General features: G+C 33.9%; 1 protein-coding gene across 2 annotated transcripts in view; it reads right to left on the bottom strand.

The window, feature by feature from the left end:
- LOC130440866 (organic cation transporter protein-like) overlaps positions 1 to 18,724 on the bottom strand; it is a 64,707-nt gene that overhangs the window by 34,525 nt on the left and 11,458 nt on the right. Inside the window, exon 1 of one of the 2 annotated variants that reach the window (XM_056774253.1) lies at positions 13,367 to 13,714. The exons of the other annotated variant lie outside the window; for it this stretch is intronic. Within the exon in view, the coding sequence (XP_056630231.1) occupies positions 13,367 to 13,379 (13 nt within the window). The 5' untranslated portion in view covers positions 13,380 to 13,714. Of the gene's footprint in view, positions 1 to 13,366; positions 13,715 to 18,724 lie in introns of those variants that run through there. 2 annotated transcript variants of the gene reach the window in all.

The raw sequence follows: 18,724 nt of genomic DNA, 5'->3' as shown, positions 1-18,724 counted from the left end.
TCTGGATCGCCTATAAGTGCTAAGTATGAGCCCGTTCCGGCTTCTTAGTCTACTACTATATCCACTTTAACGAGATCGTGTTTGTTTGCATAAATATCATGGTATAGATTTAGTTCAATTAAATTAAAAGTACCGAAGAAGCTTTTCAAATATTTAAATTGTTTTATGGTGTATAATATAGTATTCTGTCAAGGACTTAGAAGCCTACAGAAAAAAAAATGTTAACGATTTAGAAGTGGAAACAGATTACTTAATAACGCTCGTCGGTGATGCAGGGTTAATACGAGGGTTGCTACTCAAGTTTTAATATAGACAAATAGAATCAAAAGTTTGTAATTGGATTTGGCGTTATTGTTTTTCAATATATTCTCTCCATCAACATAAATACACTTTTGCATGCGTTTGAACCAATTTTCGAAGCATTTTTTCCATTCCAATTGAGGTAATACCTCAAAAACTTGTGATTTGCTCAATTTATTTTTGGTCTGTGGAAATAATAAGAAATCATTTGGATACCAAATAAGCACTGTAATACGGATGACCCATCAATTCGATATTTTGACTGCTCAAAAACGTTTTTGTTTGAACTGATGTGTGAAAGCTCGCATTGTTGTAGTGAAAAATGATCCGTTTTCTTCCATTGATTTCCCTGATTTCTCGAACACTTCTGGCAAACAAATACTGGTGTACCATTCAGAATTGAATGTTCTACGTTGCTCTAATGGAATGGTGGATTTTGATGGATTTAGCTCGTCTTGAAATACCCATACAGTCGCTTGTTGCTTAATTTCGGGTTCATATGCATGGATCCATAATTTGTCGCCTATCACGATCTCATAGACGTATTTTGGAGCACCGCGATTAAATTTTTTTAACATTTCTTTGCACCAATCGACACGAGCTTTTTTGAGCGACTTTCAAAAATTATGCGATATCAAACGCGAACGAATTTTTTTTTAAGACAAATAGTCCTGCAATATTGAATGTATGTGAGAGGACCCATGCCTCAATAGAACTGTACTCGCACGCCGCACACACAATCCTATATCAACGTCATCCAAATCCATACAAACCAAAATAAAAATTTCCACCAAAGAAACCATCGAAAATAAGTAGTACTTAAAGACAAGAATTACTCGTTCTTCGATCTTTAAAAAGATAAAAATATTGGACAAATTTGTTTGTTTAAATATTGATATCAGAAAGAGAGAGCGCTTAGTGAAGTACTTATAGTACTTGGGTGAAGTTGTTCTTTTCCATCTGGTTGGTAAATGAACGAGTGAGTATCAAATTTTGCTTATAATTGATAAGGTTGAGAGCGTACGTTGCTATACAAGTGCACTACTTATTCAAACTCTCCTTTATCTTTTTTTTTTAATAAAATTATTAACTATTTTTTATCAGGCTCCTTATAATATATTCTCAAAAAAGTTACACGATTGATAATAATTGGTTAGAAAATTGAAAGATTTTTAAAGTTTAAACCTAATTAATTTTAAATAATGGTCAAGCGAATATAAAACCTGTATACAATAGGAATTAATAAAAATATGCAGCATTAAAAGCGATATAATATTCACTTAAAATATCTATTAGCGGTACAAGTTTCCTTGAAATTAAACTGTTTTATGTTATGTAAAAACCACCGAAGAAAAGCCTATTGTATACTTTATTCATCTCGCTTTTCATGCTTAGATACAAACAACAAGCTTATAATAGTTTATAACTATCATATAATCTATTAATTACTGAGAGTATATTGAAAAATAATGAAATTTCTTAGTCTTGCCTATTGAATAATTGAAAACTCAATGAAATACTATTCTATAGTCTTATCAAAATTCAACGTTAACACTTTCGCCGCAATAAATCGAGATTTTGCTTTCAGAGGGTTTTCTTCGTTTTTCTTTCAATTTTATACTAAACGCTTGAGCACTTTAAAAGCCTGGGAAGCGCCTCATGCAATTTTCAGGCAATCTAGAGAGGAACTACCGCAAACAGGAGATCATCATCCTAGAGAAATTAAACGAACTACGAACGAAAAATAAGAGATGAAATAGCTGATAAGCTAGTTAAAGCGGGGCAGACAAGCCCATAATGGGACCCGAACCCTTCTGTGGTATCAGCTACAGAACAATGGAAAAAGCACTGGAAAGGAAGATAGATGGAAGCAAAATCAATTATTGGGACCACCTACAGAGGCTGAGATAAGAAAAAACTCTCCTGGGAAACTATAACCAGAGAAGATCTGCTGAATGTAGCAACCTAAGTAAGAAAAAATCTACGGTTACTAACAGGAGCCCTATCGGGGCACTGTCGGTCGCCTCAACAAACACCTGAAGATAGCAGATAATGCGGCGTGCAATTTTTGTTGGACAGAGGACGAAATCTCTATCCACATTCTCTAGAAGTGTGAAACACTAAGGAACTCCAGAGCACTACACCTGGTAGCGCTTGGAATAGAAGACGAAGGTAATTAAACATTTTAGACGTTCTAGACTTTTTAGAAGGAGTGGGATTAATGGATCAGCTGTAAACACAGGGTTCTGCAGTATCGCAGCAAGAAAGGGAAGACAATAGATCCTTTGTGCATGGCATACCCATGTCTCGTAACATATAACTATTTTTTGACGAAAAACATTTTTAAACGAGTTCGAGGCAATTAAGAAATGCGGCTTTTTTATTATTATCCAGAAACCTTGAAACTTAACTGTTTTCTTATAATTAATCGGATACTTTCTTAGCTGAGATCAAGTTGATCCGAAATTTGTAGCACTGTGAACGTCGATCCTGTTAGTTAAGCTAGTGAATACGTACAATGTTGATATTAGTCACAGTGACGCGAGGACCAAAAGCACACGTTTGATTCACAACACAATCACGGAATTGCTTGAATTCGTTGCGCCAAACCATCAACTTTGACAATGAAAGGGTAGCTGCCCGAAAAGAAAATTTTCAATAATCGTAGTGGTCTTCTGATACCTTAATGAAAAACTGCAAACGAAGCCCACCTACATTTCATGCTGTAGCAGTATTATTATTCATCTGATATTCACGAAGGTGCTCTGCACGCTCTTTCGTTGATTTTCGTTAGAATGCCGGTGTTATAAAACAGTGTGGTGATACATAACCGTTGCAATTTGAAATAGTTTTTAAGAAAAAGGAAGTGAGGCTGATCAAGCGATTAGGCTTTTGTTGATCGTCTAGTCTCCTGTCCGTTTAAAAAAATACTCCACCATAATAAAACATCTCTATACATTTAGATGGGGAGGGGTTCCAAGTTTTCTCAGACCATCCAAAAAAGTTTCGCAAATTACGCTTTTGTCTCTGCCATCACCTCTTCATTTGTCTAAAATCGCTTCCCACCAAGCCATTTTCTCCAGTTTGGAAAAGATTTAGGGGAAGAGATGAAACAATAAATTGTAGCACAATTCGATTAATTTTTCTGCCAGAACGAATGTTAAAGTGTACTAGCGTCATAAAAATAATATATACGTTCGTTTATTCTTAACGCTGCATGATGTGTGAAAATGAATGGGAGACATAGTATGAACAAATGTATGTACATTAAAAAACTTTGCTTGGGCTATTAAACTAGACGTGCCATCGAGACGTAGCCTATGTTAAAATCAAAATATCTACCTTTGTACGTTTAAATAATTGTTCGACTAAGATCCGACTTCTTGGGACCGAGGGAAGATTGCTAAAAAGGAATTGATCAGATAGTTACCTCAAAGAAATACCTGCGTAAGTTTAGCTAGATCAAAATAATAGTTTGATTTTATATTTATGATGAAGAAAAGAAGGGCGCAAAATCATAGCCGCAGAAATGGAAGCATCTTCACCATCCATTACTTTTCTAGTGGAAATTGCCAAGAGAAGCACCGATTCAAGTGACAAAAACACATTTTAGTTGAAAAGAAAACATTTATTACCTATGTTGTTTGAATAATGAACTGTGAGGATAATACGGAACTGAATTATTAGCGCCAATATTCCAATAAAATTATTAATAATTCCAAACTATGATTTTTTGCTCGCTGATCATAAACGCAAACTAAGCCTTAGATTATAAACGGAACTACGCGTCACGATGCGCAATTAGAGTTGTATGTTCAATTTAGCAGATGTAATATGAAATAATTATTTTCCGCACTTTTTATCATCCCACTATTGGTTATTAAACCATTATATTTTTAAATATGTAGTATGTACAGTAAGGTTAGATATGAATACGAAGTACTGTATACTAGAAAATATTCGTCGTAACGACTTTTGGTAAAAGAATTTTAGGTTTGTAGATTTTAGATTGTTTTGGGTAGTCGTTTTGGCTCTCTGCACTTAGATATTTAGATATTTTGTACAAGGCTCTACATCTCATTGTTCTGCTTCCAAAATACATTCCAAAATACATAGACTCCTCCCAAAAAATACTAATTTTTGGGGGGTTCTTGTGCCCCACTTGTGTTAGTACCCGCCGTTGTCGTCCTCTGCCATACCCATCGTATCAAGGTGGTATTTGCTGGAGCAGTGACCTGTCAGAAGACCGACTACTAATTTTATGTCGTTTCTGGTCATCAGCTCTTCAGACTTCTTAGCTGATATGGTTTGGATTGTCTTACACCTGCAGTGTTTCTCCAATAAGACTCCATCTGATTCTTTAGTCATTCGATCAGTTCGTTATTGATGCGGCATCTCGTGAGGTCATAGTAGGGTTTTGTTCCAAGGAATGTAGTCGTTGTCTCTTTTTTGACTGTCTTCCTTATTACCTGGTAAACTCTGGTGGCTTGGAAGCCACATTAGTGTTGACTTTATTTTTGTTAGAGTTTGTTTACACTCTCACTGAGAGAATGTATATGTATATTTTAGAGAGTTTACTATCCAAACACTCCTGAGCACATTTATTTATTAGTAGTAACTCTACCTGAAAAATGGTGAGTGATGTTCCTAGAGATAAGAAAAGCTTGCATTTTGGTCCAGAAATGTTCAGTCCAGCTTCTTGTGCTGACTTCGAACCATTTGTGTCCTAGAGATATACTTTAGAGGTGGCGGAAGATTTTTGTTAACCGATAATTAGCGGTCGTTAATTACCACTTCGAATGGAGTATCTTTGTCCAACATGCTTTGAATTTAATCCATTGACTTGTTACGGCTTTCTATCTGTTTTAGCTCTAGAATCCTTAGGTGACCTAACAGGTTTCCTGGCTTTCGTTTTACTGTCTGGATTAGCCCGTGGGCATCATTAAACGCCTCTTTCTTCACCATGAGGCGAAGTGGAGACAGGTTCAGAAGCGCCTCTAAGGTAATATCTAAGTCTAAGTGTAATACCTAGACAGATTAGCCTTTGTTTTTTTAAGCTGTTGTTTCCTCAGTTTTCGACCACCAAACAAGCGCTGCATAAGTTATCATGGGTACGATATTTGTTATGTCCAGAATACCATTTTAGACTTTATTCTCCAAGTCTTGCCAACTATCTTGCGCTTTGGCTTTTGTAATTACTTTGTCGAGGTGATTGTTCCAAATAACTGTTATACCAAGGATGACTCCTAGATATTTTGCTTCATGGGAAAGTTGAAGACACACTGATCACAGTAGAGGTGATAAGATTCCGACTTGCCGACAGCCTTCTACTGTAGTAGCAGTGGAAGTGTTTATTTCGGCTGTTGCTATAAGATGTTGTAGCAGCTCCTCGGTTCATTTAAGAAGGGGGATTTCCTATTCTTCTAACGTCGTTTTGATAGACTTCTATATCTCCAACGTCCAATTCATTTGAAAAGTTTTCTACTTTTAAGGAGGCTCCCGCGCGAAATGTCAGAAAACAAGATATATATTTTTTGATAGTTTAGAGTATGAAGAATCCAACGGTACCCTTCTTTATATGTTTTATCAATGAAAATCTAAAAGAATTTGAGTTTCAAAGTTCGCTTCCTTAACATGAGCTCTTATGGGAGTTACAGTTAGATTATTTGATTACAAATTAAATCTGAATGGCCGCGATATATGGAAATATAGATTTGATTGGTAAGAAATAAATCTTTCTAATGGTGCCAATCGTTATAGCGATTAGCGAACAAAAATAAGATTTATTAGCTAACCTAACCTAACCTAGCTAAAAATTGTTATAATTCAATGCATATCCAGTAACTTAGCGGAAATTAGGAAAACGGCCATATTGTTTCTGTCATTCAAGGAAAGCGCGCGTAATTCAATCACATTTTTTTGCAGTTTCTCTTTTATTTTGACTCATTATGTGTAACAATACTCGACGTTTAAGTCTGTTTTGGCTGATTTGAAAAAATCAAATGAGAGACTATTTATGTTTAATAAAATGTTTATGTTCAGTTTAGCAGCTTTTATCCATTGTTCAAGTTAATTATTAGTTAATTTAGAATCAATAAATTTTAATGTCAATATGACTACTTTTTAGACGCAAGAGCCTCCTTAAGAGCCGATGATATTACAATCATAAGAACTTGAAATTTTTGTCATCAAATATTATTTAACGAAGTCAAATTGTGGAAATCGCTCTCAATAAAATGTCAGATTATTTTGGAAACACACTCATTTTATTTGTAACCATTAATGTAAAAATATCTCATTTCACGTGTTCAACAACTGTAATTTTTATCCTAATTACTCGGATAAGTTTTTTAAAATAATTTATCAACTTGTTGTATAGGTTTAAAATTAACATTGCTAATGATTAATTGAATCAATGTGGATTATTTTTTCAAAATAACTATCAAATATAATAATATAAAAAGTAATACATTAAGGTACGGAAATCTTATTGCCATAAAACCATAAAAATATTTAATGTAATAATTAACATATTGCTTGCTTAAAATTCAAAAAGCCTTCAATATGAGATGTTTATGTGAATATTTTCATTATTTTCTAGTAGATTTTAGGTTGCATAATTGACACGACTACACAGGTAGAAGACTATACGCATATGCAGCGCCTACCAGATGCATTTAGGCAAAATCTACCATTGATTAGCAATAGGCTATAAATTAAGGTCTCTTAATTGGTTGTTGCTAATCGATGGTACGTTTTGTATAAACATTGATAATCGCGGGTAGATTTTGTCTCCCTGGGAATCCTATGCGCACCATTGCCAATAGGATGTAGAATTTGCCTTGACGTTGCTAATCAGCGGTATGTTTGGTCTACACACGTATTATTGCATCATCTTGTTTTGTGAGTCGTGCATTTCTGTTTTATTTTTCGCGTGGTGTAGTCAGTGTCTCTTGATTATTATTATACATTCCAATATTAATACTGATTTGAAATTTAAAAGAAAAGGTATGAAAGGACTATGAAACGTTGGGTGTTTCATTGCACATTAAGGAGGATCCATTTATTGTGATAATAATAACACCAATAATGCGAAAAGCCCACAAGTTACCATGTACAAAAGACATTATTTTTATTGACATTACATCTTCATGCAACACTGCGAATCACGTCATAACATTTGTTTTAACAATGACGTCTGCTGGAGCAGTACCTTGGAAGTTTTCGTAACACAAAATCAAACATCTTCTGATTATATATCTGGGTTAAGTGGTATAAAAGAAACCCTTGGAGCCAATGCTTTTGGCGGTGTCTGTCCAAAATCCATAATGACAGATGATAGTGAAGCAGAAAGACAAGGTCTCCGTGTAATATTTCCTTCAGCAAAACTTTTATTCTGTACTTTTCATGTTTCACAATCCATCTGGAGATGCACATGTGCAAGTGGAATCCTCGGAAAACTCTGTAAGCATCAGGTTGCTGTGTTTTCTTTTTATACTGATCCTATAGCAATTGAGGCTAATGATAGATTCTCGATGGCTGTTTTGGCATTAGGAGATAACGCCAAGGAAAGGGATTTTTATGCACCGCTTGTTGAAAGTAAGTCCATCAGCTGCTCAAATAATCCAGATTTAAATGAAATAGGTTCAAATTATGAAAATTATGATGTTATAAATGAAAATACTGAAACACTGTCAGTCCCAGAAAGCAAAAATGTTAATGATAATGAGTTTGAACATTTCCTATGTGCACTACGAGAACAACATACAAAGTTTTGGTACATATAAGTACTTTTGAGCAGATGTTTAAAAAGGCTGGATAAAGCTAAAACAAAAAATAGATGGGATCCATTTTTAAGTACTTGCGGTAGTACCTTTGGACTACGCAATCGAACTGGTGCTTCAATAAGAGTTCAATCGACGTCCATCTCCAGAAGGAAACCAGATGTAACTAGAGGCAGTAAGCGTCCACCTGCAGGTCGACCAGCAACTGGTAAAAAACACACTCAAAAAGAAAAAGAGATCTCGCTTTCGATGTAAATAAAAATGTACCAAATGCGAAGTCGCACTAAACATAAAAACTTTACTGTAATAATTTAAAATGTATAAATAATAAAATAATACAGCCGGTATTAATCCTTTTACCATATATTTCCTTTTCTATCAGCAAGCACATGAATGAACGTGCACATATGTTCAGATAAAACATATCGCTGATTAGCAACGTCAAGGCAAATGCTACCTCCTATTGGCAATAGTGCGCATAGGATTTCCAAGGAGACAAAATCTACCCGCGATTAACAATGTTTGTACAAAACGTACCAACGATTAGCAACATCCAATAAGAGACCTTAATTTATAGCCTATTGCTAATAAATGGTAGATTCTGCCTAAATGCCTACCGGATTGTATCAGCCAAAGGAATAGGGGTAGTCGCAGTCCTATGGAGCTACAAATAAAATAGAGAAAAAACAGGTATGACGAAGTGTCGAAAGCTGATGTAAGGACAAATCTTATTCAGAGATAGTAAGTGAAATGGGACAACAGAACATATGGATGGACCTACCGACTCAATCCTATTATAGAAATCTGGTTGAATAGGAAGCATGGAGAAACTAACGAATTCTTAAAACAAGCACTCACATGCCTTGGATGCTTTCGCTGGTACCTTTATACCAGGTGGAAATCGGATACTCTTAAATGTATCTACTCCAGTGAGGAAGACGATGCACTGCTCCAGATGGGAAGAAGTGAAAAACTTGTATACCCAGAAACGTGAACGAAGTTTCAATATTGTCAACATGATGATAATTACACATCTGAAAAACGTGTAGTTCTTGACAAATTTGTTGTTAAGAAAAGTATAGTAAATGATTACAATAAAGAAAAACGTACGAGTATTAGTGATAATCCCTTATTGTGTTAGTAAGTGAATGGAAATACAAAATTCCAGCCCCTGCAATCAATTGCTCACCAATATTTGTCTTATCCACCAGACTCGGTTGTTTACAAACAACTTTTTAGTGGCGCTGGCCTACGATTGATTAAGAAATAGATTGAGCACAGACAAAGCTTCAAATCTTTTGTTTGTGAAGTATAATACACGAGTCAATCAATGGTGCAGACAATTAAAAAAAATGAGTAAGCAAGTAAAAGATACCGAGTAATCGTGTAACGAGGTTTTCCTTTGACTAGCAATGCATTCAAGTATATCAGTGTCAGTCATATGCTAAAAATTGAGGCATGAATAAAGCTCCTATTTTGGAATGTTTGAAAAACTCTCAGTGAGAATTACTTAATATATAAACCAGGTCATATTTATAACATGGTCGACTTTGGGATGTAATTAAATATTGTACCAGGTCATATTTTGATTGAAAAAGGTTCCTATGACAACCTCCACATAAAAACGAGATCACGATAATTGGTTGTTGTAATACTGCAGGTAATTTTATGTCTCCCGCGTGCTTTATGAGAGGACAAAGAAAAAACCTCAATTAGAAGACTGCCTTCAGGCTCATTGATTTATATGCCCAAAAATTGGCCTACATGATAAATAAAATCCAATTTTTTGCCTCGAAAACCAGATTGCAAATTACTTATTTTGCTGAACGGTCATTCTACAAAGTGTAATTCAATTAAAATGCTGGAGTTTGCTTATGATAATGACATCATTTTACTGTCGATGCTATCAAACACATTCCATCATCTTCAGCCACTGGAAGGTTCGCAAACATCTTTATGGACGCGTCATTAACAATTCTCAACAAGCTTTTTACAAAGTTTCTGTTGCTGTTTTCAAGTCTCTTAAAACTCCCAGCTCTCAGCTCCCAGCGCACCGTCTAAAAGGCAAAAATTTGGCTTCTTATTGAATCAAGCCTGGGGAAAATCAGCGACAAGTGGAAATGCAATATCAGGAATAAAAGAAGGAGAAGTTTTCTCGTTAAATCCAGGAGCCATTTTGGAATTTGCTTTTAGTGAAAACATTGAGCAACCTATTTGAAAGAAACATAGGACATACAGTACAGACCCAATCTGTTCCAGATCCAGGCCCAAGTACATCCAGTCAGACGGTGGACCAACCAACACGTACAAGTGTACTGAACGAAGTATCTCCACTGCCTGTAAATTTAAATCAAGTCCGCAAACAAGCCAAACAACTAAGCATTCTTTTAATATCTGAAGAATATTGAGAAATGGAAAGGAAAAAAAGAAAGAAAAATCAAAAATAAAGAGAGATATTAAGACTGATATAGTTCAGCAAAAACAAACTCCTAGAAAACGGAAGGTAATTTGTAGGTTGTCTAATAGCAGTTGCGATGAAATTACCATCATTTTCAACAATGCTTCTGAAAGTGAAACTGGAAACAAAGAAAAACATAAATGCAGAGTTTATGGTGATAATATTATTATAAGACAAAACTAATCGAATATTGGATACAGTCCTCTGAGTGCATGAAAATTGCACTGAGTTTGAGGGCATGTGTTCTTACTGCACTAATAAAAAAAACGAGTTGAAAGATCTGAAGGGCAAAGGGAAAGTACTCGCCATATCTTCCAGACCACTATGGCCACCACTCCCGGATACCCTGGAATAGATGGCTCGTCCCAGTTTTATTTAAAGGGTTAAAATTATATATTTTTAATCCATTAAAGTGATTTATCGTTGGTTTTTGATTCAAGTTCAATTTTTCATATAAATTCAATGTTTTATTCAATAGAGTCTTAAAGTTAATCTTCCCCGGAATTATCCTATATGAAATATTTCGAAAAATTCCTTTTTTATTCTATTTGACAATGTGTAAAGATTTTTTATTGGATTCGTAGGTATAGTATACATGTTGATATAAAATTATGTCATTTATAACTTTCTCTAATTTCATATTCATTATAATTATTTGACGAAGAAAGTTATACGACAAGGAAAGGAAAGATGTTTTATATCTTCATGTTTAGTATCTGTTCTGCTTATTAAGAGATTATTATTTGCATTTATCTTTTATTGAGTAGGTTATTCATCATTTTTTCGAGATAATAATTTTCTCTCGATACAGGTTCTACTTTTCCAAAATTATGCATTAAAATACAGGAACTGATAGTTGGATACCTTAGCGGCCAAACTAATCACTGATCTATTTTGAGAGGTAGAATGACGTGAGTAGAAGTCTAATAAATATTTTGAGAACTACCAAGTTTTATAGACAAGAGAGGTTTGTAGATTGTTTGAAGATAAAAATGTAGACTCCTCCCAAAGGTTTTTATGTGCCACTTATGTTTGGTATTAATGTTAATATTGCTCATATAAAGTATCTAAACTTTTTGATGAAATGAGCAAGATAGTAGCAGAGTAGATGCTCTGCTCTTTTGATAGCTTGCTCGAAGAATCTGTAGTTGTCATTCCATGCCAAGTCTATCGTAACAGTATAAAAATTATCAAATTATTTTAATAAATACTGTCCATGAGCTCTTGGCCTCATATAGTAAATAGAGTGTGGTCGCAAACATCTTTATGCACGAGTCTCAACAAGCTTTACAAAAAGTTTCAGCTTATTGTTTAGATAAATTTTATTATGGTAGAGCTGGAACGACCACCCAGTCAAGTTGTCTTGAAAAATGTCTTAAATTGAGTGTCGCGATGTTAAAACATTTCTGATTAAAAAAGTATTAACACCAACACAGAGAAAAAACATAATGGAGGCTGTTTACGGTGACTTGTGCTAATCATTTTCATAAGAAGATGACCCACGAGCGAGAGGTCCTATGACGGTGACTATTCCACAAAATATTAAATTGGTGGAAAGTCACCGGCGACTAAAAACACAAAAAAACGCAGCACATACCTGCATTTCCGAAACAAATGATCGAATTATCTGCGCAGTGCAAAAGCAGCGTCGAGTAGATTGTTGTGAGCGATTTTTAAAGTTTGCCTCGAGGATCAAGAAAGGATGATACAATCAATTGTAACGGGTGATGAAACTATGGTCTTTTGCTATTATTCGATATCCAAAGGAGAGTCCATAGAGTGGCATAAGAAAAGGGAGCCCGTGCCGAAAAAGCAAAGGTCACGGAAAGAACCAAAAAAGTAATAGCTACAATATTTTGGAACTAAAAACGTATCCTTTTGATTGACTTCAAGGAATCAAATACAACCGTGATCGTGCCATATTTCTAAGGCATGTGCGTCAAAAGTTTATCGAAAAAAGGCGCGGCAAAACCAGCCGAGATAAGCACTTGCTTCATAATAAAGCTCCAGTCCACTCTGCTGTGATTTCCAAGGCTACTATACACGAATATGGCTTCACAGAGATTGAGCACCTACCATATAATCGTTAACTGGATGTATCCGACTATTTTTTGTTGGCAAAGCTAAAGGCTTAGGGGTAAAAGATTTAATTTTTAATTTTAAATTTAATTTAATTTTAAGTTAATGACCTTTCTTCCTATGTTATGCTAAGAGCTCATGGACCACTCTACGTATATGTTAATCCACAAAATTTTTCTGTAGTTTAAATATAAAACCTAGAAAAATAGAAAACGTGATATTATTTATGAGATTCCATGTAATAATTGTGATGTCTACATAGGACAGATATCTCACCATATCGAAAATAGATTTATAAGTCATCAATACGATAAAAAAAATAAAACTGCTTCAGGAAACCATTAATAAGCAAACATTTTTCATTACAAATTCGAAACAGTCTTTTATGACGTCGGGTTTATACTTTGTGTTCTCTTCCATCCGTTTCTCTGTCCCTAGTAAGTAATTTCATTTTTTCTAGAGTTTTCTTTTTATTTCCACCCACCTATATATCTCCATTGTCTTCTTGTTCTTCTTCTTTGCGTTTTTTTAACCAACCTATTGTTTTCTTTTTTGTTTGTTTCATTTGTTAAAGAAAAAAAATGGATATGAACCATTTCAGAAAACGTAAATAAAACGATGAATCTATTAATTATAAAAAACCTGACCTATTCACACGAAATGTATAATTATATTGTATAAATAATACTGCAATTATAAATAATTTAATATAACTTGTTCAAGAAAATGGAAACTAAATACTCACTTGAATCTGACATGATTTAATAAATCAGTATTGCACTGGACTTAAAACAAGTAATTCACAAAAACAAACTGGTCGTGATCACTACAGAAATAAAACAAGTTGAAATAATGAAGTTCTTGTACTAAATAAAACTTTGTACGTTATGTGAACACAAAACTGAAGATAAAATAATTGATATTCACGTTAACGTACGTAAAACTGTTCGGTTAATCCCTTTTTGAAGGTTCTCTCAATTTAAACGCGATTCAACGTCGTACATCACAGTCGAAGAGATTGTTTATTGTAATGTTAAAAATAATTGGATTCATGCTTTATTTACCTAGACACTACTCTTGTTTATGATGATATAGATTGGGCCAGAGGAAAAAGCGGGGTGTTTTTAAATGACAAGAAACTAGACGTACGTGGTAAATATTTATTGATTGTACAATCTAAGACACTTACTGAAGAATTATATTTAATGTGGAATTTCCGTTACCGGTTTTTTAGCTAGATGCGAAACAATCATATTTTATGTTGACAAGTAAAGTATCTATTTAATTTTCAAGTTGAGGGCCAGAAAATACAAGGTGCAAGAAAAAAAATACTTCATTTCAAAGGCTGTTTAGCAACCTTCACAAAAATACTAGTGGCTTGACTTTCTTTAGAAATTCTTTAGAGATCTAACGAAAACAAGTTTTAGACATCAACAGTACTTTGGAATATTATTTAAGCGAATTAATATTAATGAAACTAAAGGTGTTTTACATAAATGTATATATTAAAATAATTTTTATTTCTAATATCCAATCAAATAAAGAAAAGCTTAATTTATTAAAAAGAATTTAATTTACAACACCAAGTACATTTTGTAAGCTTGTCGGTCAGAGTGGTCAACCTCTGACCCACGAATATACTCCAGCCTAAAACTATACATATTTTTTAAAATTATTCGGCTGATCAAAAAAATATGCTGTTTGAAAGACAATTTAATTATCTTTTATGTGAATATAAATTTATAAAAACTTTTTCGTCATATATATATTTAACATAGTGAAATTAATTCATTAAGCAAATTAAGTTTTTTTAATATTTACGTAAATAGGGTTATTAAAAATTTAAAACTTAACGCTTAATTTCTTAATAATTGCTATGACCTCCTCTTTCCCTAATAACATCTCTCGTTTGTTTCTTGTGGAATGTTAAGCCACTCTTTTTCTACTGCGACAATAATCTCTGGGATCGAGTTTGGAGTAGGAACTCTTGCTCTAATTCTTCTTTTTATCTCATCCCACAAATGTTCTATAGGATTTAGGTCAGTAGTGTACGAGGATGTATTGATATCTAGTTAGGCTAGACCAGTTCCATGTATAAACAAAATATTGCGTTACCATAGCAACGAACAATAAATTATTAGAAGTGTCAGTGTAAAGTTTGACGTCAAAAAAGTGAACCAGAGTTACGCAATAAATTAAAAGAAAAAAGATGTCCACCGAAATTGTGAAAATCGAAAAATTGGAATATAGAGCCATCAACAAGTACCCGTATTTAAAAGGGTTAAGGGGTAAGCAGTTTTACGAAGATATGCTTAATACCCTTGGTATTTAATTCCTTCGTATGCGACCGTGAAAAATTAGACTGCAAGCTTCAAAAGAGGTAAACTTTCCATTAAAGATGATAACTGATTGAGAAGGACAGTTTCTGTGTCAGTCTCCGAAAATATCGATTCAGTTCATGACATGATTTTATCAGACGTCCAATTGGGCTAAAGCGGATATCTGAAGCACTGAATATTTCATACGAACGCGTTCATCATATAGTTCACGTCAGTTTGGATATGAGAAAAATTGCTGCAAAATGTATCCGCAAATGTTTGAATGTTGACCAAAAGCGTGCAAAGGTAGAAGTTCTTCTTAAACCGAATTGTTACTATGGATGAGACTTGGGTACATTTCTACGATCCAGAAACAAAGCAATCGGGAATAATGTCGAATAGTAATCTCCAATTATTGTTCTACCCTTATCCAAAAAATTAATCAAGATCACTCCATGGCAATCTCAAAAAAACTGAGGAACTTTTCCAGTATATTTTTGGACACGAAACTTCTTAGGTCTTGGAGAACCAGAGTGTCGCCATTCCATCGATTGTTGCTTTGATTTTGGATCGTAGGAATGTACCCAAGTCTAATTCATATTAATAATTCGATTTAAGATGTCTACATCGTTTTAAAATCGATCATAGATCGGACGCGATCCGTTTCAGCCCAATTCGACGGTCTGATAAAATCATGTCATGAACTGCATCGATATTTTCGGGGCCTGACACAGAAACTGGCATTCCCGATCGGTCATCATCTTCAATGGAAAATTTACCTATTTTAAAGCTTGCAGTCCAATTTTTCACGATCGCATAAGAAGGACATTGATCACCAAGGGTATTTAGCATATCTTCGTAAATCTGTTTACCTATTAACCCTTTTAAATATAGATACTTGATGATGGCTCGATACTCCAATTTTTCGATTTTCACAATTTCGGTGGACATCTTTTTTCTTTTAATTTATTGCGTAACTCTGGTTTATTTTTTTGACGGCGGCAAACTTTACACTGACACTTCTAATAAGTTATTGTTCGTTGCTATGGTAACGCAATATTTTGTTTATGCATGGAACTGGTCTAAGCTAACTAGATATCAATACATCCCTCGTGTTGTCAATATATACGATTTAAAAAATGTGAAATTATTTTTTTAATAAATAATAAATATTTTACCAAAAAAAATTTTTTTGTCGACCAGAAAGAATAGTAATTCGAATCATAAATAATCCTGAACTTATTTGCAAAGTTTAATTGGACTAATTTCGTTGATAAAAGAACAATCGCCGTGTTTTGGATGAAGCAACACTATTAGAAGTTCTATACATCTCTACTTCAAAGCTCTCCACTTCAAATGGCATACAGAACGTCAAGTAATAATGTCATACGAAACAGAAAAGGCAACTGGAATTGAGTTGAGAAAGTATAAGAACCGCATTCAGTATATAGCTCTGACTCAGAGAAATTTGCTGATTATCATTGTGAATGTTACCAAAAAGTATATTGGTCCAAATATTTTGTTTCCTCGTCCCCTTAGTCATTAGTTATTTAATAAACGGTCAGCACAAATACTTTGTATCATTGTTGATAAAAAAATTACCTAATAGAGAAATTCACGAAACCCGCAACCTAGAAGACCACTGGAATATCACTAGACCTTATCCTATTGGCAAAAAGGAAATGGGTGTGACAACGAACAATTATTACAAAGACTGTAACGTAGAAAATCGGGCATCTGCTTTGCCGGTGTCCTGCCTTGACTGAAAAACGACATCAAATACTGGTAAATGACATAGTAGATTGTCTTAAAGAATTAGCACACACACAATTAAACATAAAAAAGAAGTAAAAAAACTTCATTCTAGGTTTGAAACGTTAAAAAACAAGCTAAAATGAGGGGAAGGGGTTATGTAGTTTACGAAGTTTTCAGATTATTAAAAATAATGGATAACACAATTGACCTCAGGCCTACAACTAAACCTCGACCAAGATTGGTCGTGGTTGGCTGTCTTAACCTAACCTTAGATATATAATGCGAAGGTTGTTCATTCCGATAATGCCACTGTATATTTAAAACTACTTCGATAAAGCTTAACTTCGAATAATGAATTATATTATATATAAGAAGAAGAAACAGAGGGATAGGTTATAACAAAAAAAAATAACCGAGAAAAGATCATTCCAAATATACGAATACTTGATATTTATTCAATTTACTAATTTTGAAATCATTTTACAAATTATCAAACTTGTTAAAAGCATTATCCTAATCTTTATTATGATGAAGCGCATTATCAACCAATTAGGAAGTGTCGTTAAAATCTATCTATACAAGAATATTAATAACAATTAACTGGGCTATGCAATAAACAGACAAAAGACTAGATATGCACCAATTTGAAAACCAAATATTTTCCACTTTTATTCATTCTAAAGATTAGTATGTATCTAATTTAATAGGTTTCGGAAAATTTTATATTTCAATATTTTCCTCGATGGTTGCTGTGGATTTAAACATATAAACGATAGAGTTAATTTTTTATTATTGCCAACATTACTAGATAAATAGCTCTAAAGAGCATTGTATTGTTTTTCAAAAAATTCGTTATTTCCAGCGGAGAAAATTCAAAGTGCCGATTCCCGTAGTTTAGGGGTAGTGCCACTGATACCTTTATCGCTGTCACTATCCATTCTTAATTATTATGAACATAATTACACCTCGGTACTGTAGATTGTTTGGGAAGCCATTTTAGTTTTTCAACGCCTCTACACCTATAACTTGAAAATATTTTATCTTTACATCTTATTGTTCTGCTTCCAAAATACGTTGACTCCACCTGAAGAAGGCTATTGGACTCTACTATACGAGTACTACTCTTTCGAGGTACCTAAACTTTTTGATGAAATGGACAAAACATTAGCCAAATAGATGCTCTGTTGTCTCTTTGACTTTTTCGCAGAATCTGCAGTTGTAATCTTGTACCATGCTCATAGGCTTAAATTAGTATTGGACGGGACAGTAACCTGTTTCTTGTCGAGGAGTTCCTCCGACTTCATAGCTGATATGATTATGAATCTTTTAAATTATCCTATATCTGAAATGTTCTCTATTTAGAATCCATCTTTAGCTATTCGTTCAGTTCGTTATTGTTTTGGTTTCTCATGAGGCGCTATCCCTTTTTTCTTGTCTCTTTACCTAGTATACTTTGGGGGCTAAACGCTACATTAGGGTTACTTTCGTTCTGTTAGATAATCCACTTAATAAATTTCAGGATCTAAGAGAATTGAATGTACCTTTTTGAAAGGGTTCTATTCAAACACTTCTGACCACATATGTTTATTGTTAGCAGAACGACATGAAAAATAGTGAGTGATTTTCCCAGTAGAATGGACAATGTTGGCCCAAAATGCACAATAGAGCTCCTTGTGCCAGCCTGGAACCATCTGTACACCAAAAAGATACATTATTGACCAAATATTGGCGGTCATTCATTACCATTTTGAATGTAATGTCTATGTACATCATTCTGTGCATTTGATCCATTGGTTTGTCATTTCTTTGTAGCTTTATCAATTGTAGTATTCTTAGTTAAACTGTCAGATTTTCTGGCTAATTTGTCGTTCTCGTTTAACCTAATTGAGCCTCTAATTGTCTCTTTTCCACTATAAAGTGAAGGTAAGTTAATCATATATAAAATTAAGCGGATTTAAATAGTAAATGACAGTAAATTTGCACAATGAAAAATTAAAAATGTTATATAGAATACCATAATCGTTCAATAA

This window comes from Diorhabda sublineata, chromosome 2 (genome assembly GCF_026230105.1).
Source record: "Diorhabda sublineata isolate icDioSubl1.1 chromosome 2, icDioSubl1.1, whole genome shotgun sequence".
Lineage (NCBI taxonomy): Eukaryota > Metazoa > Arthropoda > Insecta > Coleoptera > Chrysomelidae > Diorhabda > Diorhabda sublineata.
The sequence above is the reverse complement of the archived record's forward strand: the minus strand, read 5'-3'. Positions and strand labels throughout refer to the sequence as shown.